At 40.4% G+C, this 16,269-nt stretch overlaps 1 protein-coding gene across 7 annotated transcripts in view; it reads left to right on the forward strand.

The window, feature by feature from the left end:
• Positions 1-16,269, forward strand: part of uggt2 (UDP-glucose glycoprotein glucosyltransferase 2) — a 40,039-nt gene continuing 23,770 nt past the window's right edge. For 5 of the 7 annotated variants that reach the window (XM_085765368.1, XM_085765370.1, XM_085765371.1 and 2 more), the window contains exons 1-22: positions 262-357; positions 742-904; positions 1,372-1,454; positions 1,598-1,728; positions 3,169-3,281; positions 3,457-3,634; positions 4,931-5,027; positions 5,110-5,182; positions 5,337-5,437; positions 5,649-5,748; positions 6,201-6,261; positions 6,582-6,673; positions 6,847-6,997; positions 8,107-8,226; positions 8,341-8,426; positions 8,579-8,714; positions 9,398-9,529; positions 9,656-9,820; positions 10,448-10,571; positions 10,657-10,755; positions 14,865-14,959; positions 15,561-15,767. In XM_085765368.1, coding sequence (XP_085621494.1) covers positions 768-904; positions 1,372-1,454; positions 1,598-1,728; positions 3,169-3,281; positions 3,457-3,634; positions 4,931-5,027; positions 5,110-5,182; positions 5,337-5,437; positions 5,649-5,748; positions 6,201-6,261; positions 6,582-6,673; positions 6,847-6,997; positions 8,107-8,226; positions 8,341-8,426; positions 8,579-8,714; positions 9,398-9,529; positions 9,656-9,820; positions 10,448-10,571; positions 10,657-10,755; positions 14,865-14,959; positions 15,561-15,767 — 2,481 coding nt within the window. In that variant the 5' untranslated portion in view covers positions 262-357; positions 742-767. Of the gene's footprint in view, positions 365-741; positions 905-1,371; positions 1,455-1,597; positions 1,729-3,168; positions 3,282-3,456; positions 3,635-4,930; positions 5,028-5,109; positions 5,183-5,336; positions 5,438-5,648; positions 5,749-6,200; positions 6,262-6,581; positions 6,674-6,846; positions 6,998-8,106; positions 8,227-8,340; positions 8,427-8,578; positions 8,715-9,397; positions 9,530-9,655; positions 9,821-10,447; positions 10,572-10,656; positions 10,756-14,864; positions 14,960-15,560; positions 15,768-16,269 lie in introns of all 7 variants that reach the window. The other 2 variants (XM_085765374.1, XM_085765369.1) reach the window with 2 other exon arrangements.

Below are 16,269 nucleotides of genomic sequence, written 5' to 3' on the forward strand. Positions count from 1 at the left end.
AGTGTTTGGTGGGAAACAGCGTTTGAGCTTCGGCGTCCGACTTCATAGCTGTCTATCACCGCGCCGGAGTAAATCCCCACCTCTACACCAGCTTTTATCTAACTTCACAGCCACCACGACTCACTGTGTCCATAAAAATGACGTCGTTAATTTTACCTTAAAACATTTACACGCGTTGCGTAATTTTTCATAACGAGGTTGTTTCGGTCCCGTGTGACGGTCAGCGCGAGCCACCCCGTTGCACCGCCGCCGGGTTCGCGTGCTAACTGTACGGGTTGACAGCACAGACAGTTAGCTGCCCAAAATACCGAGCTGAAGCGTCTTGCTTTGTATGGAAGCGGTCAGCATCAGGAAGCGGTGAGAGGTGAATTATTGGAAACTTATTAACCAATTCCTAAGTAGTACTAATTACGCTTTTTACGATAATTATGCGTTAAATCACGCTAGTGTAGCGCTATGCTAGTCTGTTTACCTTTATGCTACAGCCAAGTTAACTTCACCCTCAACCGTTATTTTACAGTACGCTAAGTAACGTCTGGTGTAGCTAACAGCTCAGTGTGACTTTCTCACGGAGCTCCTTGCTTAACGTTACATTTGCGGGTTTGTTTTTTGTATATATCTGTGTGTTCGTGTTGTGTTTGAGTTTAACTTACAGTAACTACGTGGCACTGAGTGGCACCTCACACACACAGGGAGGGCAGCGTTGACCCCCGCTGATTTCCTCTCTCTCTCTCTCTGTAGGTTCATGAGACGTCGTGCCGGATATAATGAGGGCTGTTATTGTGTCGTCACTGCTGCTGCTGCTGCTGCTGCTGCACATACATCATGTCACATCAGCACCCAAAGGAGTTACTGCCGGTCTGAAAGCCAAGTGGAGCATGACGCCTTTCCTCCTGGAGACAAGGTAACGTTAGTACTCATCATCCCTGGACATGCATTCAAACAGATAGGCAGTGACCACCCCCCACCTCCCCACCTCCCCACCTCCCCACCTCCCCACCCACAAGCACGCACGCACACGCACGCACAAACAATCTGGACCAGGGGTTAAATCGGGATTTGTCAGCAGGGGCAGTTTTTAACCCCACCTGTTGGGGGTTGCGAACCGAGGTCATCAAAGGGGGCAATTTCTTCTGGGGAAAGTACCTCCACTGAAAACTGTGTAGACCTTGTGTGGAGATGTGGATAGTCCAGATTAACAAGGGCACTGTTTGCAAATGTTTTTAATTTAATTCCACATAAAAGACTTACAATATTTGGACTTTTGCTTAAATGTAAATATTGTAGTAGGACTGTAAGGGAATGGCTCCTTAGGTACTCAGAGTGTTTTCTTTCTAATGCTGACTGATGCTTTCATTTTCTCCTATGCAGTGAGTTTATCGGAGAAGATGGGAACGAGAAATTCTGGCAGTTTGTTGACACTGTCAAAGAGCTCACCGTGTACAAGCAAGGAGGTATGATGTTTGAAACCACATTCTTACTTCAATTATGGAGGAGTAGCTATAGTAACAGATTGTTATTAATGATGTTTCACCATGGCAGGTCTGCCTGTCCTCTATAACTGACTCACTATAACAAATGTTGTCGTGTCTTTCAGAGTCTGTGCGCTCATACTATAACTTGGTTATTAAGAAGGCTGGCCAGTTCCTCACTGATCTGCAAGTTAATCTTCTCAAATTTGCTCTGGCCCTGCGGACCTACTCACCAGCTGTTCATGCCTCCCAACAGGTATGTAGTGAATCTAAATAGTGTGAATTCAGCTGTCAAAATAAGCTTTGGAACATAAGGGGCACAAAGTGCATTTCTTGTTAGGGGGTGGTAGTTAGATAGTTAGTGTAATCATAACCCAGGTGCTCTGCTGGCTTCAAGTTCCTATCAGTCACGTCAGCACAGCACTTTAATTGGAGGTACTAATTATTCCCAAAGCACCTTGTTAAATAGTCCACATTGATTAACTCCACTTGTTTTTGACCACACTATTGGTGTATCTCTGTGGTTTCTCACATAATTAGAATGTGTAATTATTGTTTATCTCTAACTGTTTCAGTGACAAACAATGTTAATGTTGTCTCTTTTGGAATCTTCTCAGATACATTAATCAATGTGAACATTATGCATCCTTGTATTACTTGCTATAAAAATTCTGGCCTTGTCATATAGTGTTGAAAGAACTGATCCCTCTTGAATCCATCCATCCATCCATCCATCCATCCATCCATCCATCCATCCCACATTATCATATTTAGCTTACCCCTCTATAACACGTGCGAGTATTAGGCATCACAAATCACGAATATGGGACCAGCTGACATTAGAGAGGGAGGATGTGTTGCTCAAGCTACTGAGTATAAAAATGCATTATGGTTTCAAAGAGGGGGGAAGCAGGGAGAGGGATAGGATAGATGCTCCATATCTACAACATCAGAGGTCAAAATATTTTTCCCAGTGAGTAAATATGAGAGGTTAAAAGCTGTAGTCAGAAAGGAAGTGTTGTAATGGAAAGTGTGGCTGTGTAGGTATATCAATTTATTGTGTTGAGTCATCTGTCCTACTGTGCATTTTATATTATTGTCAAGGGCATACTGTTTGTATGGGGAATACACAAAAGTACCATATGATTTGAGTTTTAAATGGATACTTATCTGTGGATTGAATTTAACTTTAGTACTGAGTGGCTTAGTTAGTTAATTTCAGTTCATTCTATGTCCACAATTTCTTAACCTTTTGATTGTTGTGGTCTTGGCAGTGATTAGCAGAAAGTTCATTGTGATGATAGTGATGCACTGTGATGATGAATTTCTCTCATTTAAAAATGTGTTAAATATTTGAGTGAGGAATGGCCATTTGCGGGTGAAATGAAGTACTGCGCTGCACGGTGCAAATCGGTGGAATGATTGCCGGAGTGTACTGAGAATAAATCAATCTGGTTTCAGAATTAACTAATTAACTCTGCCCCATGTTAAAGAGTGAGGCGCTGGTGGTGCTGGACTCTGTAATTGCCATGTTGTATTTTTCTTTTATACATGCCACATCACATCACTGAGATCACATGCATTTTAATGTGTGCATTGCAACTCTTATGGGAACAAAACACCAATTTCTGGAAGTATTAGTATCATGTTGTAGCCAGTGTGTTGCAGAATGTTCTTTCCCTCCTGCTCTTAACAGATAGCTGGTGATGAGCCTCCGCCTGAGGCTTGCCCTGCCTTTGTCTCCATCCATGGTCAACATAGCTGCAGCACCAAGGACGTCAAGAAGCTCCTGAAGGCAGCTGCAGGCAGGTAACATGAAATGGCACTGTCTTCTTGTTCAAGGATAAACTGATCTCATAGAGCACAACAAGTTAAAAAGTTAAGATAGCGAGTTTGCTATTAAAATTTTATTTTTTTATGCTACCACTGTGTGTATCATTCGATGTTATTTCTGAAATGCCTGAATATTTTCAAATGTCTACAGGCCGAAACCATTTTTATACAAGAATGATCACACGTATCCAGGAGTCAACAAAACAGACGTTCCAGTGGTGATCCTTTATGCCGAGATTGGAACCAAGAAGTTCACCTCATTTCACAAAGTGCTGTCTGAGAAAGCTCAAGAAGGCACACTTGTGTATGTGCTGCGCCATTTTGTAGCGGTGAGTAGTAATGCTTTAACAGCCTTTTTAAAGTGGTTTTCAACTTATTGCACTGGTTGACTTCTATCCACGTTGTTAAGTAATCTAACTTGTGCTCATATCTTTTGATTTGCACACAAAGGAAGGCTCAAGGAAGACACTTGTGATATTCTCTGTCTTTCTTATTGTCAATAAATCACTCAAAAACAGCACATTTATACTACAGAGTACAGACAAGTATTGTGTGTGCAACTGTGTAGAAACCCCATTATAACCTGTATCTCTGTCACAAATGTCTATTGTTTGTCTATTGTTGTTGCTTTGATACTAGAGTTATCATCTAAATAATGGACTGAACAGATTGCTTTACTCACCAATATTTAAGAGAAGCATCAAGAGATTCCTTAGAACCACACAGAAAACTATTTATCTACGATACAGGCGCCTTTTGAAGGAGTAAAAGGTGCTTTTCTTTAAGATATGTTAGGGAAAGTAGCAGTGTGTAGGTGTTACAGTCTTGATTGTGCCTGTGAAAGACTGAGGCAGTGCTTTGAATGTGGGTGACATTCGTGTCAAGGCTGAATGTCAGTGAATCTGTCTGCTTTTTGTTCCCACTGACAGAATGATTTAAAGCTTATAACTTTCAGTGATTATAGTATTGAGCAGTCCTTTCAGTTTAACAAACAATGAAAAACAGCTATAGAGGACTAGCCCTCTATCGGCAAACTTTTACTGTTGCACTCCAGCAGGCAGGTAGGGCTCTCCTGGCATCTGCCCCACTCAGATTTGTTTATCAGATTGCCAGTGTTCAATGGTGGTCTGATTAACACCATTCCAGCCAACTCTTGGCATTGTGCATAGTTATCTCAGGAATATTTCTTGTACTGACATTGATTCTAGAGGCAGTTGGGAACTTGGTTGTTGATGATTGCAACTATAGACAAATGATTTTTGTGTGTCAGCACTTGGCCTACTCAACAAACTCACTAATTGGTTATTTTGAAAGATGGCATCCTATGTTTGTGCTATGTTGAAAGGCACCAAGCTGAAGCCTATTCTACTTGAAATGTTGGCCAATGAAAACTGCATGTCTCTTTGCTTGAGTTTAAACACTGGCTATCGCTGAGGCAGCTGAACTCACTAATTAGGGACTCTAGGTTTCAATATGCTTAATACTTTAAATGTAAAGGCAGAAAGCATCCCTTATGGTTCACAAGTGTTGATGATAGAGACAGTAACTGCTGACTTTTGTTCATGTAAATGCAACTCTATATTGTTTTTACATCTGAGCCATTTCTCTGCTTCTGACTGAAACAGAATCCAAAACCTCAGAAGATGCTTTTATCTGGCTACGGTGTTGAGTTGGCTATCAAAAGTACAGAATACAAAGCTGTGGATGACACTAAAGTGAAAGGTCAGTTTGGTGACTAATCAAACATGTGCTGCTGTACCTCACCGTGTCCAAGGCAATTAAACAGAAATCTTTTGCTTTATAGATTCAAAGACAGCTTCAAACACAGAGGATGAGGATAACGATGAGGTCCATGGATTCCTTTTTGGAACATTAAAGTAAGTAGCTATATCATGATTATTTTAATACCTCTTACATTTTCTGCTACTGCTGATGCGCATCCAGATCTTTTTTTTGGGACTTGGTTCAGAGATAAAAAGAAATCCCTCCCTTACATTTGTATCCTCCTCTTCTTCTTTCACGTCTTTGAAGGAAATCTCATTCTGACCTGAAAGAGCAGCTCGTTGAGCTGCGTAAACATCTTCTGGAGAGCACCAACGACATGGCTCCTCTTAAAGTGTGGGAAATGCAAGGTACCAATGATCTGTTTTTGGTTTGTCTGTGATTGTAAGAAAAATATAGTTCTTTATGTACTGGAATTTTGCTGCACTAGCTTTGACATGAATTTAAAGTAGTACATTAAAAGTAAAAAATAAAAGCATCTCCACAGTGCTTTTATATGGGAATTATATAATAGATATGTAATATGGGAATTCTGATTGTTTAATTTTTTGATACTCACAGATCTAAGTTTCCAAGCTGCTGCCAGAATCGTGTCGGTGCCAAAATTTGATGCTTTGAAGCTTATGCGAGACCTCAGTCAAAACTTTCCAAGCAAAGCCAGGTAAGAACATTCATCTTATTTTCTCCCTCTGGTTGAGTGACTAACACATTTGGTACCATTCCAAAGTCCAGCTTTTTTTGTGGAGCTCTGTTCAGTTTCATAATGTGTGAATCCATTCCACAGCAAATCTTGTTATTTAATTGCACCGGAAATATTCTCTTTATAAAACCTTAGCTTTATTACTTTTCCCTGTGACATCTATTACATCCACAGTAAATACATCTGTTGTATGGAGATCTAATCAGTGTTTTGGATGTTTGCTTATTTTGGCTCAGGCAGCTTGTAATAACACCAAGAAGTGCTGAGTAAGAGTCAAGTGTTTACAGGGAATTGACTGCAAACGTACCATCTTGAGGCCCACAGGTTTTTGGAGATTAAAACTGGCATTTTACAGCCGGCTGGGGATATAGTAAAAGCTGATGGTGACTGTACATGTTTTACTGTTCCCACAGATCACTGACAAGAGTGGCTGTAAAGCAGGAAATGAGAAAAGAAATTGAGGAGAACCAAAAGGTGCGATATCATAAGCTGCTTTCCCACATGATAGTGCAGGAGTTTTTTCTTTGATAACATCCTTAACCGTTGCACAGGTTTTATTTCAGAGAATGAATTCCCAATCTGTATATGAAATAAATTCCATAACAACATCAAATGCAACGTTTTATTCTTGCTATTTTCTTTTTCTCGGTGCAAAGCTTTATCTTTTCAGCTTGCAGTTGTAGTCCCTGTGCACATTTTGTTTTGTCTTTTTTTTGAAAGATCAGACATCACAGGTAAAGTCACTCATTTAGGGGTTTAGGCATTCTACTAACATTTTGAGCTTGTTGTTTCAGCATCTCAGTGAGACCATTGGTGTTCACCCAGGAGACGGGGAGCTCTTCATTAACGGGCTGCACATTGATCTGGACGCTCACAACCCTTTCAGGTAGGAACTCAGCAGGAGGGACCGGTGGTCTGCCTGTGCTCTCCTCAGAAAGCCTCAGACCTCTGCACCAGATCAGCAATCTTGTTGCAACAAGATCAGAGTGGCTGCATTTCAAAGCCACTGCCACACAGTTAATATATGTGTACAAAATAACCTATGGTTTTGCATTGCAGCATTTTGGACATTCTCAGAAGAGAGGCCAAAGTCTTGGAAGGGCTTCACAACTTAGGCATAAAAGGAGAACATCAGGGCAAGCTGTTGAAGCTACCTGTAAATGCAGTGGACGACAGCTACGCCTTAGATATCAGACATCCAGCTATAATGGTGAGTCCTGTCCAGGAGAATTATTCATCTGATCCAGATCAATACTGCAGGTGTTTTTTCTTCTTTGTGTACTTGCAGCAGGGTTTGAATTAGAGGCTCAGTCATCAGACTATTGCAACAGTCTTGAGCCTGCCAGAAACCTCAGTTATGAAGATGGAAGTTAGCCAAGAAAAGGTTTCAAATTAAAAACTTGCAAGTTCTCATTCTGGCTCCTCTGGCCATTTTAATATTCTAGGTGCTATAAAAATGCCAAAGAAATGAAGATATTAAGCCTGTCCACGTTCAAACCCAAAATATAATTTCAACCGGCATCTTTCCTTCTACAGACTATGTTTAATACCTAAGTGCCTGAGAGAGAGAAGAGAGAGAGAGACTTCTGAGTCAGAGAAAGACCACTGTTTTATACCTAGGGGCCCTGTCTGATGGTGAATAGAAGAGCTTATATCAAATGCATATGTTAAATGTATACATATGGGCTTACAACATGAATTGTACAGTGATATGTCATGTAAAATCATATAACACTGACTCTATTTGCATATGAAAGGACGTGTTTATCCAACAGGCAGGTTACTCTTGTCAAAGTACATTTTAGTTGAAGCCATACATAGCCTTCGGCCTTGTGATTAAATATTAACAGGAGTTTACAGCAAAGAAAATATTCTTTCAAAAGTTACCAAGTGTAACATCGTGCAGTATCTCGGAGCTCTTGACAAAGAACAGGATATACTTATCACCACACTTGATTCATTAATGTGAATCACAGGGTGTATATTTCAGTCACACAAATAAGTTCAAAGATTTCAGCACTTGATAATCAAATTCTGCTTTGACAGCGACAGGATTACTCTGATGGAGGCTACAGAGGCAGAATTGAAAAAAAAAAAAAAAAAACAGACAGTAGAACAGATTCATAGATAATTAATCTATTAAACCATTTGAGTTAGCCAATTATTGTAACTGATGGTAGCAAGTTCTATCATTTGTGCTTGTCTGTGGAAAAAATATTTGATGAATGAACCTCTAGAATTACACGCATTCTACGGTTGATGTTCCATTACTGATACTTAACTCATGAATCTTATTTCTTTTTGTTCTTTACTTTCCAGTGGATAAATGACATAGAGAATGACCCAATGTACCGCAGCTGGCCAACAGCGGTACAGGAGCTCCTCAGAGCCACCTTTCCCGGGGTCATCCGTCAGATTCGGCGCAATTTCTTCAACTTGGTGAGTTGATAGCAGAAAGGACTGGAGTCATTAGTGTTGTACAGTTGTCACGCTGACTCAACTGAACCCTGACTTTGTGTGTTGTTCTATCTGATTCATACCTTTTGTTGGCAGGTGCTTTTCCTTGATCCAGTACAAGAAGAAAGTGTTGAGCTGGTGAAACTGGCAGAGCTTTTTTACAAGCATAAAATTCCTCTGAGGTAGGTGCTGTTAATACTCACACCTTCAGACGTTTATGCGGTCCACTCTTTGCATTTACAATCTTTACCAGGTAGTGATTCTCATTTCACCAGCAAATTAAATACTTGTTTTTGCACCATTTCTCTCTTTTTCTTTTTTCTTTTTTATATAGAATTGGATTTGTGTTTGTTGTCAACACCAAGGATGAGATTGATGGCTTCTCAGATGCAGGGGTTGGATTTTACCGACTGCTGAATTACATTGCAGATGAGTACGATTTATCCCAGGCTCTGATGTCCATAGTCTCAGTAAGTATATTATGCATACAAATCTCAGTTGTTTTTTTTTTACCAAGCGCTTATTGCAAACTGGCAAAAGCAATTTACTCATGAATTCCTGAAGATGTCTAGATCTGATTTTCCAGACATCGTCCTTTCACACATGTATCTCACAAAATGAGATTGTCTGTGTCAGATGCAGTCTTCTTTTCCTACTGGAAAAACTCTGTATTCTTTTGGGTTCGCACCGTCACATGACAGAAACTTCATCAACACACCCAACCACTCATTGTGAATTCTCTGATAATAACCTGCTCTATTAACGCATATTAACTCCATCAGACATTAGTGGACTTTTTACTGTGGAGCTGACAGGGTGAAATCTGAAATGTCTGGTCATATTGATTTGGATGCCTGCATTCTCACATACAGCTCCTCTGGGTAATGTCTAAATAAGTTTAGGCTTGGAGTCCATGTGTGAAAGCTTTACAAAACTGACTTCTTGCCAGCTCATAATTCTCCGTGCCCTGGAAGTCACTTTGTTTTATTGTACTTCTAGTTATCCCATGGTTTGAGACATTATCAGGCAGGATGAGTCAGTGAGATGTTGCCTCTGGTATCGGCCCTTCAAGCGGAGTTGGAAATTATTGACGATAGCAGGGATCTGAAGGCAGTGATGGTCAAATCTGATTTGACTTGCTCCTCTCTTGCAGCTGTACAACAAAGTAGACGTGGGCGAGACGCTGTCTGTTGATACACTCACTGCTTACCTGAAGAGAAAATTCCCTAAAGCCAGTGCTGAAAGGATTCTAGGTCCAGAATCTGAGTATGATGACATGAGAAAGGTAAGGAAATTAAACGATTTTCTCTTTCGTCCTAGTGTTTTTTTGTTTTGTTTTGTTTTGTTTTTTTAAGTGAGGATTATAACCTAATAACAGCCAAGGATTTAGCCCATGTTTTCTTTGCTCCAGGATGCAGCCCTCTACTACAAAACAAGTGGTCTGGGTGCCCTACCTCTGGCTTTGTTTAATGGAGTCCCTCTGAGCCCAGATGAGATGGACCCAGAAGAGCTGGAAACCATCATCCTGCAGCGCATAATGGACACCACCAGTGCCTTTCAGAGAGCTGTTTTTATGGTACGACACAAGTATATGGAAAGAGACACACTTAACATATTCAACCCACCAATCTTTTTTTTTTTTTTACCATGAAATAGAGCATTTAGATTAAGAAAAATATGCGAGTGAAAGTACAGACCCTATATAACTGCACCACCAGCAGTTTGTCCGTACTTATAATACCGTATGCATAAAAGAAATATGTCATGTTCTAGCCTTGGATAAGTGCGTGGGCTTGGATGTCAGCCAGTGGTAAAAGGTGATGCTCTTTAATGAGTAAAGTAAAGAAAGATATCTGTGATGTAATATATGGCTCTCTACTGTGAAGTATTACATTTAGATGAAATTTAATGATGTCTGTATGAGAACTGGTTTATTACAGTATAGAATATAGGCTGTGCTGATACTGTTTGTGTTTAATGTAATGTGGTAAATAATTAAAAGCCTACTAAGTAATTGATCAATATCACACTTGCATTTGCTTGAGGGATTTGCTAGATAGCAGGACACCCAGTTTACAGTTGAATATCCCTCTCCAGCTCCACACACTGTAACATTATTATAGTCTATATAGTACTTCCGATGTAGGGCATACACAGTGGCTCAATGTTCTCAGTGACGTAACTTTCATTTGCTCTGTTCCAGGGTCAGTTAACTGAGGGTTCAGATGTGGTGGACTATCTAATGGAGCAGGCCAATGTGGTTCCCAGGATGAACCCTCTTATTCTAGGCACTGACCGAAAGTACCTTGACTTCACTGCCAAGCCAGGTACCGTGTGCCTCTCATCCTCTGCCATCCAGTATTTCATCATTATCTCAATTTTTAAAAGTTTTTTTTCTTCTTTTCTCTGCAGTCGTAGATGACTGGGAGGACACAACTATGTTTTCATTCTTGGACAGCAGAGACAAGACAGCTGTAATGGCTAAGAGAATGAAGTACTTTACAAATAATGGTAAGACATTACTTGCAATTTCATGCCTTGCTTTCCAAATAAACACAATTTCAGATGAATGCCCACCATGTCATTTTCAGTCGCTCAGTGACTTAGAACCATATAAATAACTAATCTAAGCATTTGCATCTTGTCCTCTTAAGTGAAGCAGCCAGTGTACATTTGTTTGTTCGAGATATGTAAAACAAGCTGTATCTAAACAAAAATGAATCCTGCGCTGCTTTACTGATCTATGAAAGTGTGAAACAGACCTTTGTGAAGGCAGACAGGCTGCGCCTCCAGCAGGATAATTGCCGGGTCCGCTTACTGGCTCTCAGCCAGCAGTCTAAATGGTCATCATCAGCGCTGCATTTCACAGCTCAGGCCCAGAATGGCGTCTCAGTGAGGCTGAGGAGGCTGATTGCCATCCCACCTCTGTGGACTGGCCGACCGGCTGACTGCCTGCTTTTCTGACTGACTGATTGACTAGGGGTAATATAAGTATGACAGGTGGCACAATTCTGCTCTAATGTACTCAGCTCTCTGCCAGATGTCTCATTTGCTCTCACCTCTCACATACAAACTGAATGTAATGGCTGTGCCTCATTTTCCCTATCACTTTCATCTGATTGTCGGTGTGTGACCAGGGTGAAGACTCTTTTAAGCGATAACTAACTCTTATAAAAGCCACATAAGCACTAAGTTTGACATTAAGAAAAAATCGTTCGCCCTCCACTTTTTGCTTTGATTATACAGTCCATGACCTCGTTGCATCAGTACTTCAGCTTCTTGATTGTGATCTCTAATCAGCCAATCATGTTGCTCTAACTGCATCACAGCATGCAGACATGGTCAAGAGCTTCAGGTGTTGTTCAGACCAAACAAGTGACAGTTGTACCAGATTAGGTAGTTCAGCGAGGAGCATTTCTGTGTGTGACAATGCTTTTGAATGAGCGAGGTCAGAGGAGAATTGACATTTGGTCTTGTTGAGGTGACGGGGATGAGAAAATAACTCAGCTTGTTCAAAAGGGCATGTCTGAAGGTGTATCATTTCAAACGCTGAAGTGGGGTAGGCTGCATCAGCAGAGTACCCTGATCCTCTCTGTGTGTCATTCGAGATGCACATGCTGCATGTGTGTGTGTGCCAGCCAGGACTGGTATTACTTGTTGCCAATCACAATATGTTATCAAGGCTTGCTTGAGGATTATTAGTTATTTGACACAATGTGAAGCAATGAGGCTGTATATATTGTGTGGGGACATTTTAATTGGCACATACTGTATATGGCCCCTTAATCCTAATTGAGCAGTGTTTAACTACCACAGCCCACCTAGTATATTGCTGAAGATCATGTGCATCCCTCTAGTGTCGTTCAGCATGAGCCAAACAACCAGCAGCCTTGTCTGCCTCACTGAAGCCATTATGCTTGTTTTTCATGTGAAACCAACTCCACATACCCTTCTTCCTCCTCATCTCCACACCTCTGCTTTGCCTTTCTTCTATGCCTTATCGTCTTTTTTTCTTTTTTATCTCCTTCTTGTCCTTCTCTTTCACCTCTTCCCTTTTCACTTTTTGTTTATTTTTAATATCCTGCTGCTCATTCAGTGTCCTTATCCTCATATTCTTTAATTCATGTCCCTGTCCCTGCCTCTTTTTTCCAGCTATGGTCCTAACCTTCTTATTCACCTGAAACTTCAGCATTTTCAGACAGAGCTCCTCCAGTTTTTTCTTCTATTTTCACCCTTCATCTGTTTTACCTTTGTCTCTCAGTGCTTTTGTATTGTGTTGTATTTTATCTGTCAAACTTCCTCGTTCAGAGAGGGGGTTTGGCTGCTTTTCTCCTCAGTTGGTTTGTGATCTGTTTGAGCCTCTCGGAGAGAGATTTACTTTCTCCTTCTTGAGTTGCTCAGCTGCTCTTTCACCTTGTTCACCTTACGCTGGTTCTTGTGCTCTGTAACCTTGCTCCGCTTTTAGTCGGAGACATTGCTTTAGGTGGGAGACTTCCAACACATTCATTGCAATGGTCTTACAGCACTTTCTGTATTTATCCTTGAGCTGCTGCTCCCTGATCCTCAGCAGCTCATCCAGCTTGCTTATCCAGTGGGAATGTCACCCTTTCAGCCTGTAATTTTGCTGGATGCTGTGCTAGAGTCCACCTGCCTTTCTAGGCAGTTATTTGTCTTTACAGGTAGCTTTTTGCAGACAAGAGAGCTTGTTGTTTGTATATGTTTGAACGTCTGATTCATCATGAGGGGCAGCATCTCTCAATCGTCCTCTTTGTCTTTGCTTACTTCTTCTGGCGATTTTGAGAGGGAAGTGTTGGTACTGCTACTGCAGTTGTCACAGACTGTAGTTTTGTGTTGAGGTTTACAGCTGTCTATAGTACATTGTAGCTACATCATGGTTGTACTTGACTGCGCCACACAATAAATGTGTGTAGGAGCAGTGCTACGCCTTTGGTCATGCCCACAAAGAACCACACTGACCGCGTTCCCTTTATTCCAATAATCAAAGTCCCATCCATTTTCTCCCACAGTGTTGGGGGACCGACAGTTGAAGCTCTTCTATAGTATGGATCAACAGAAAACTCTCCTGGCTGAAATATTGCTGTGAGAGATTCACCATATCTCTCACTCTCTTACTGAAGTGAACCCTTTGCTGCTAATAATTAAAGTAATTAAACCATTCTGTTAACATGGGATTCTGTTATGTGTAATGGCAGGTTATAGACACAACATTAAAAAACTTAATCTATATTTTAAACTGATGAACTTTGGGGTCAGTTTTGGATGAATTCAGACACTGTAGCTATGTGTTCATGAATTCAGTGATGACGCATTTTGAATTCAGTACACCTCCGATTCACAACCCTGATGGCTTTGGCTGATGCTCATGGGTATTTTGACACTTCTTCCTAACATAATTTTTGCGGACTAGATTTTCATGCTCAAGTTCTCGTGCTGCAACTTTAGTAACAAAACCTTTGTGAATGAGAACATTATCTTCTCCTTAAGAAACTGTGAACTTGTACTATAGTTATGATTTCTCAGAACTGAATTTCAAATAATTCAGATTGTCAGTCAGAAAAACACCTCCAGAACTAGTGTTTTCTCCTCCTTTACAGTTGAATAAGCTGCACATATGTTATGTGTTTTAAATACCTTTCAGATAAACTGTGTAAATGCTTGCCCTCAAGCCCTGACAGTATTATTTTCAGTATGTTTACTATCCTACAAAAGGTGTAGCAAAAATGTTGTTTTAGTTAAAAATCAACTTCTCCTGTTTGGACATTTTTTCGTGCATATCACAGCAATTTCATGAATACATTTTTAAAGAAACATAAATAGATGATGGAATTCTATGGGATGAAGGATGTGAATTTTGAAAGCCTGCTAAACTTTGAAAGCTAACCACTCTGACAGATCCCCAGACCTACATAAGCTTACTGGATTTGAAAAGCCAAAGTCTTGTGAGCATTTTAGATTTTAAACAAAGTTTGCGAGCTGTGTTGTGATCAGTGTTACAGTTTTGGAACAATGTAAATCTAAAGTGACAGCTTTTACAGCTGTTTTGAGATTGCAACACTGTGTCAACTGGAGTGAGGAGCAGTAACCACAAAAAAATCTAAACTGCTCTCAGGGCTGCAGTTTTAACTCTACAGAAACATTCAATACCTTGAAATGTTGCAGTGTAGCCTACTTTGTCTTAAAATGTGAATGCATAACCCAGAGAAGTTACAGTTCTTGACATGTGAGCCTCAAAGTTCTTAAGTTTTTCTATCACTCCTAAATTTTTTAACTTAGGAGCACATCTTCTCCTTTGGGAAGAAGTAAGTGTCAAGCTCTGATAATCTCACTCTGGTTCCACCGGTGACAATCAGTTCAGTGAACTTCAATAGTTTCCACTCACCGGATCTCAATCTGATGGAGCATCTTTGGGATGTGGTAGCATCGGAAATTCACAGCAGGAAATGTGCAGCACCTGCGTGATACTGTCAGCTGTTTTTTTTTTTAACTATGATTTTACAGTTACAGTTTACAGTTTGAATTTGTTTTCACAGGATACTTGAATTGAATGCAGTGTGTTTGTTTTCGGTGTACTACCGAGATTTTTGCTCTTTTATCTCTAGATGAGGATGGGATGAGCACTGTGACCATGTGGATAGTTGGAGATTTAGAGAGGGCTTCAGGAAGAAAGCTGCTGCTCAACGCTCTAAAACACGTGGTAAGTCTCAGCGCCTCTTTTCCACACCCCATCTTGTCATGGTTTAATTTGTGTAGTCTTGGACAATATATCACAACCCTTAAATTCTTCCAAGAAATGAATGCTGACTCAATCAATGCCATTTTTCATATTGGCCTGTCTTTGACACAAATCTTGCGCTTGGTGTCCCTACAGCTACAAAACTTGTCTGCTGTAAATCCATGCCCCACATTCAGGCAGAAGAGATGAATAACATTAAGATGGTTTAGGTACTGATTATGAATTCAGGTTCCTCTTGTGATTACCAATGACTAACATACTTTATTCTGAAAATTAATTTTGTCCTGTGTGCTCTCATAGAAATAATCCGTAAAGATGTTGCAAAAAAAGAAAAAACCCAACTAAATACTGCTGTTGATACCATGCATATACATGTAGGTGTAATACAGCAAGCAAGCATTTTCTGGTAGAATAAATAAAATAGGAGAAACCTTTACTGTTACTTTTAAGCACTCAACACTCTCCTCCCAGTGCTCTTTCTCAGTGCCACCTGCAGTTTTAGGAAATATGAGAATGTGTGATATTTGTGTGAATTATATCACTGCTGTTTGTGTGCAAGCAGAAGGCCAGCCCTGGAGTGCGCGTTGGGGTGATAGATAACCCCAGTGGAAAGCCCAGCGAAGATAACACTGTGCTGTACAGAGCTATCTGGGCCTCTTTCCTCACCCAGAAGAATAAGGCTACAGCAGAGTTTGTGCAAAAACTCCTCAAAGAGGAAAGCAGCCAACTCCTCCAGCAGGGGACCAAGATTAAGGACTTACTGATACAGGTAAAGGAAGGATTAAGAAATGCTGTTCTGTTTTTTGTCACTTTAGAAATGATCAGATTCCAAACATTTCATTTGCATTTAATTCATATTCCACACAAATGGGAGCCTGTTAGACATATAGTTGAAAGCGTTGCAGAGCTGTTTGTCCCCAGGTACAGCTCGAGTTGCTTTGCTCTTGCTTTTGCTTTGATATTGATTTGCTGGTGATATTGGGATATGAGACTAAATGTTGCTTTGAATTGTCATATGGTGTAAATTTGCCTGTCCCAAAGGCTGTTATACAGTTACAATTAGCATGTATTACTTTACAGATGTTAACACATGTGTAGTACCAAGTATTACTGTAGTAATAAGCATGAACAAAGTGTTATGAACCGAAAGCTGTCATCTATAGTCACATTCAAAATCCTGTTTACTCAAGGTTTAATAATCAATAATACAGGTCTAGACTCAACAATAATTGTGTCAGTTGACAGTTCAATAGTCATGGTGTTTAAACATA

The sequence above is a fragment of the Trachurus japonicus genome, chromosome 21 (genome assembly GCF_045865225.1).
Source record: "Trachurus japonicus isolate A0001 chromosome 21, Traja_1.0".
NCBI classification, from domain to species: domain Eukaryota; kingdom Metazoa; phylum Chordata; class Actinopteri; order Carangiformes; family Carangidae; genus Trachurus; species Trachurus japonicus.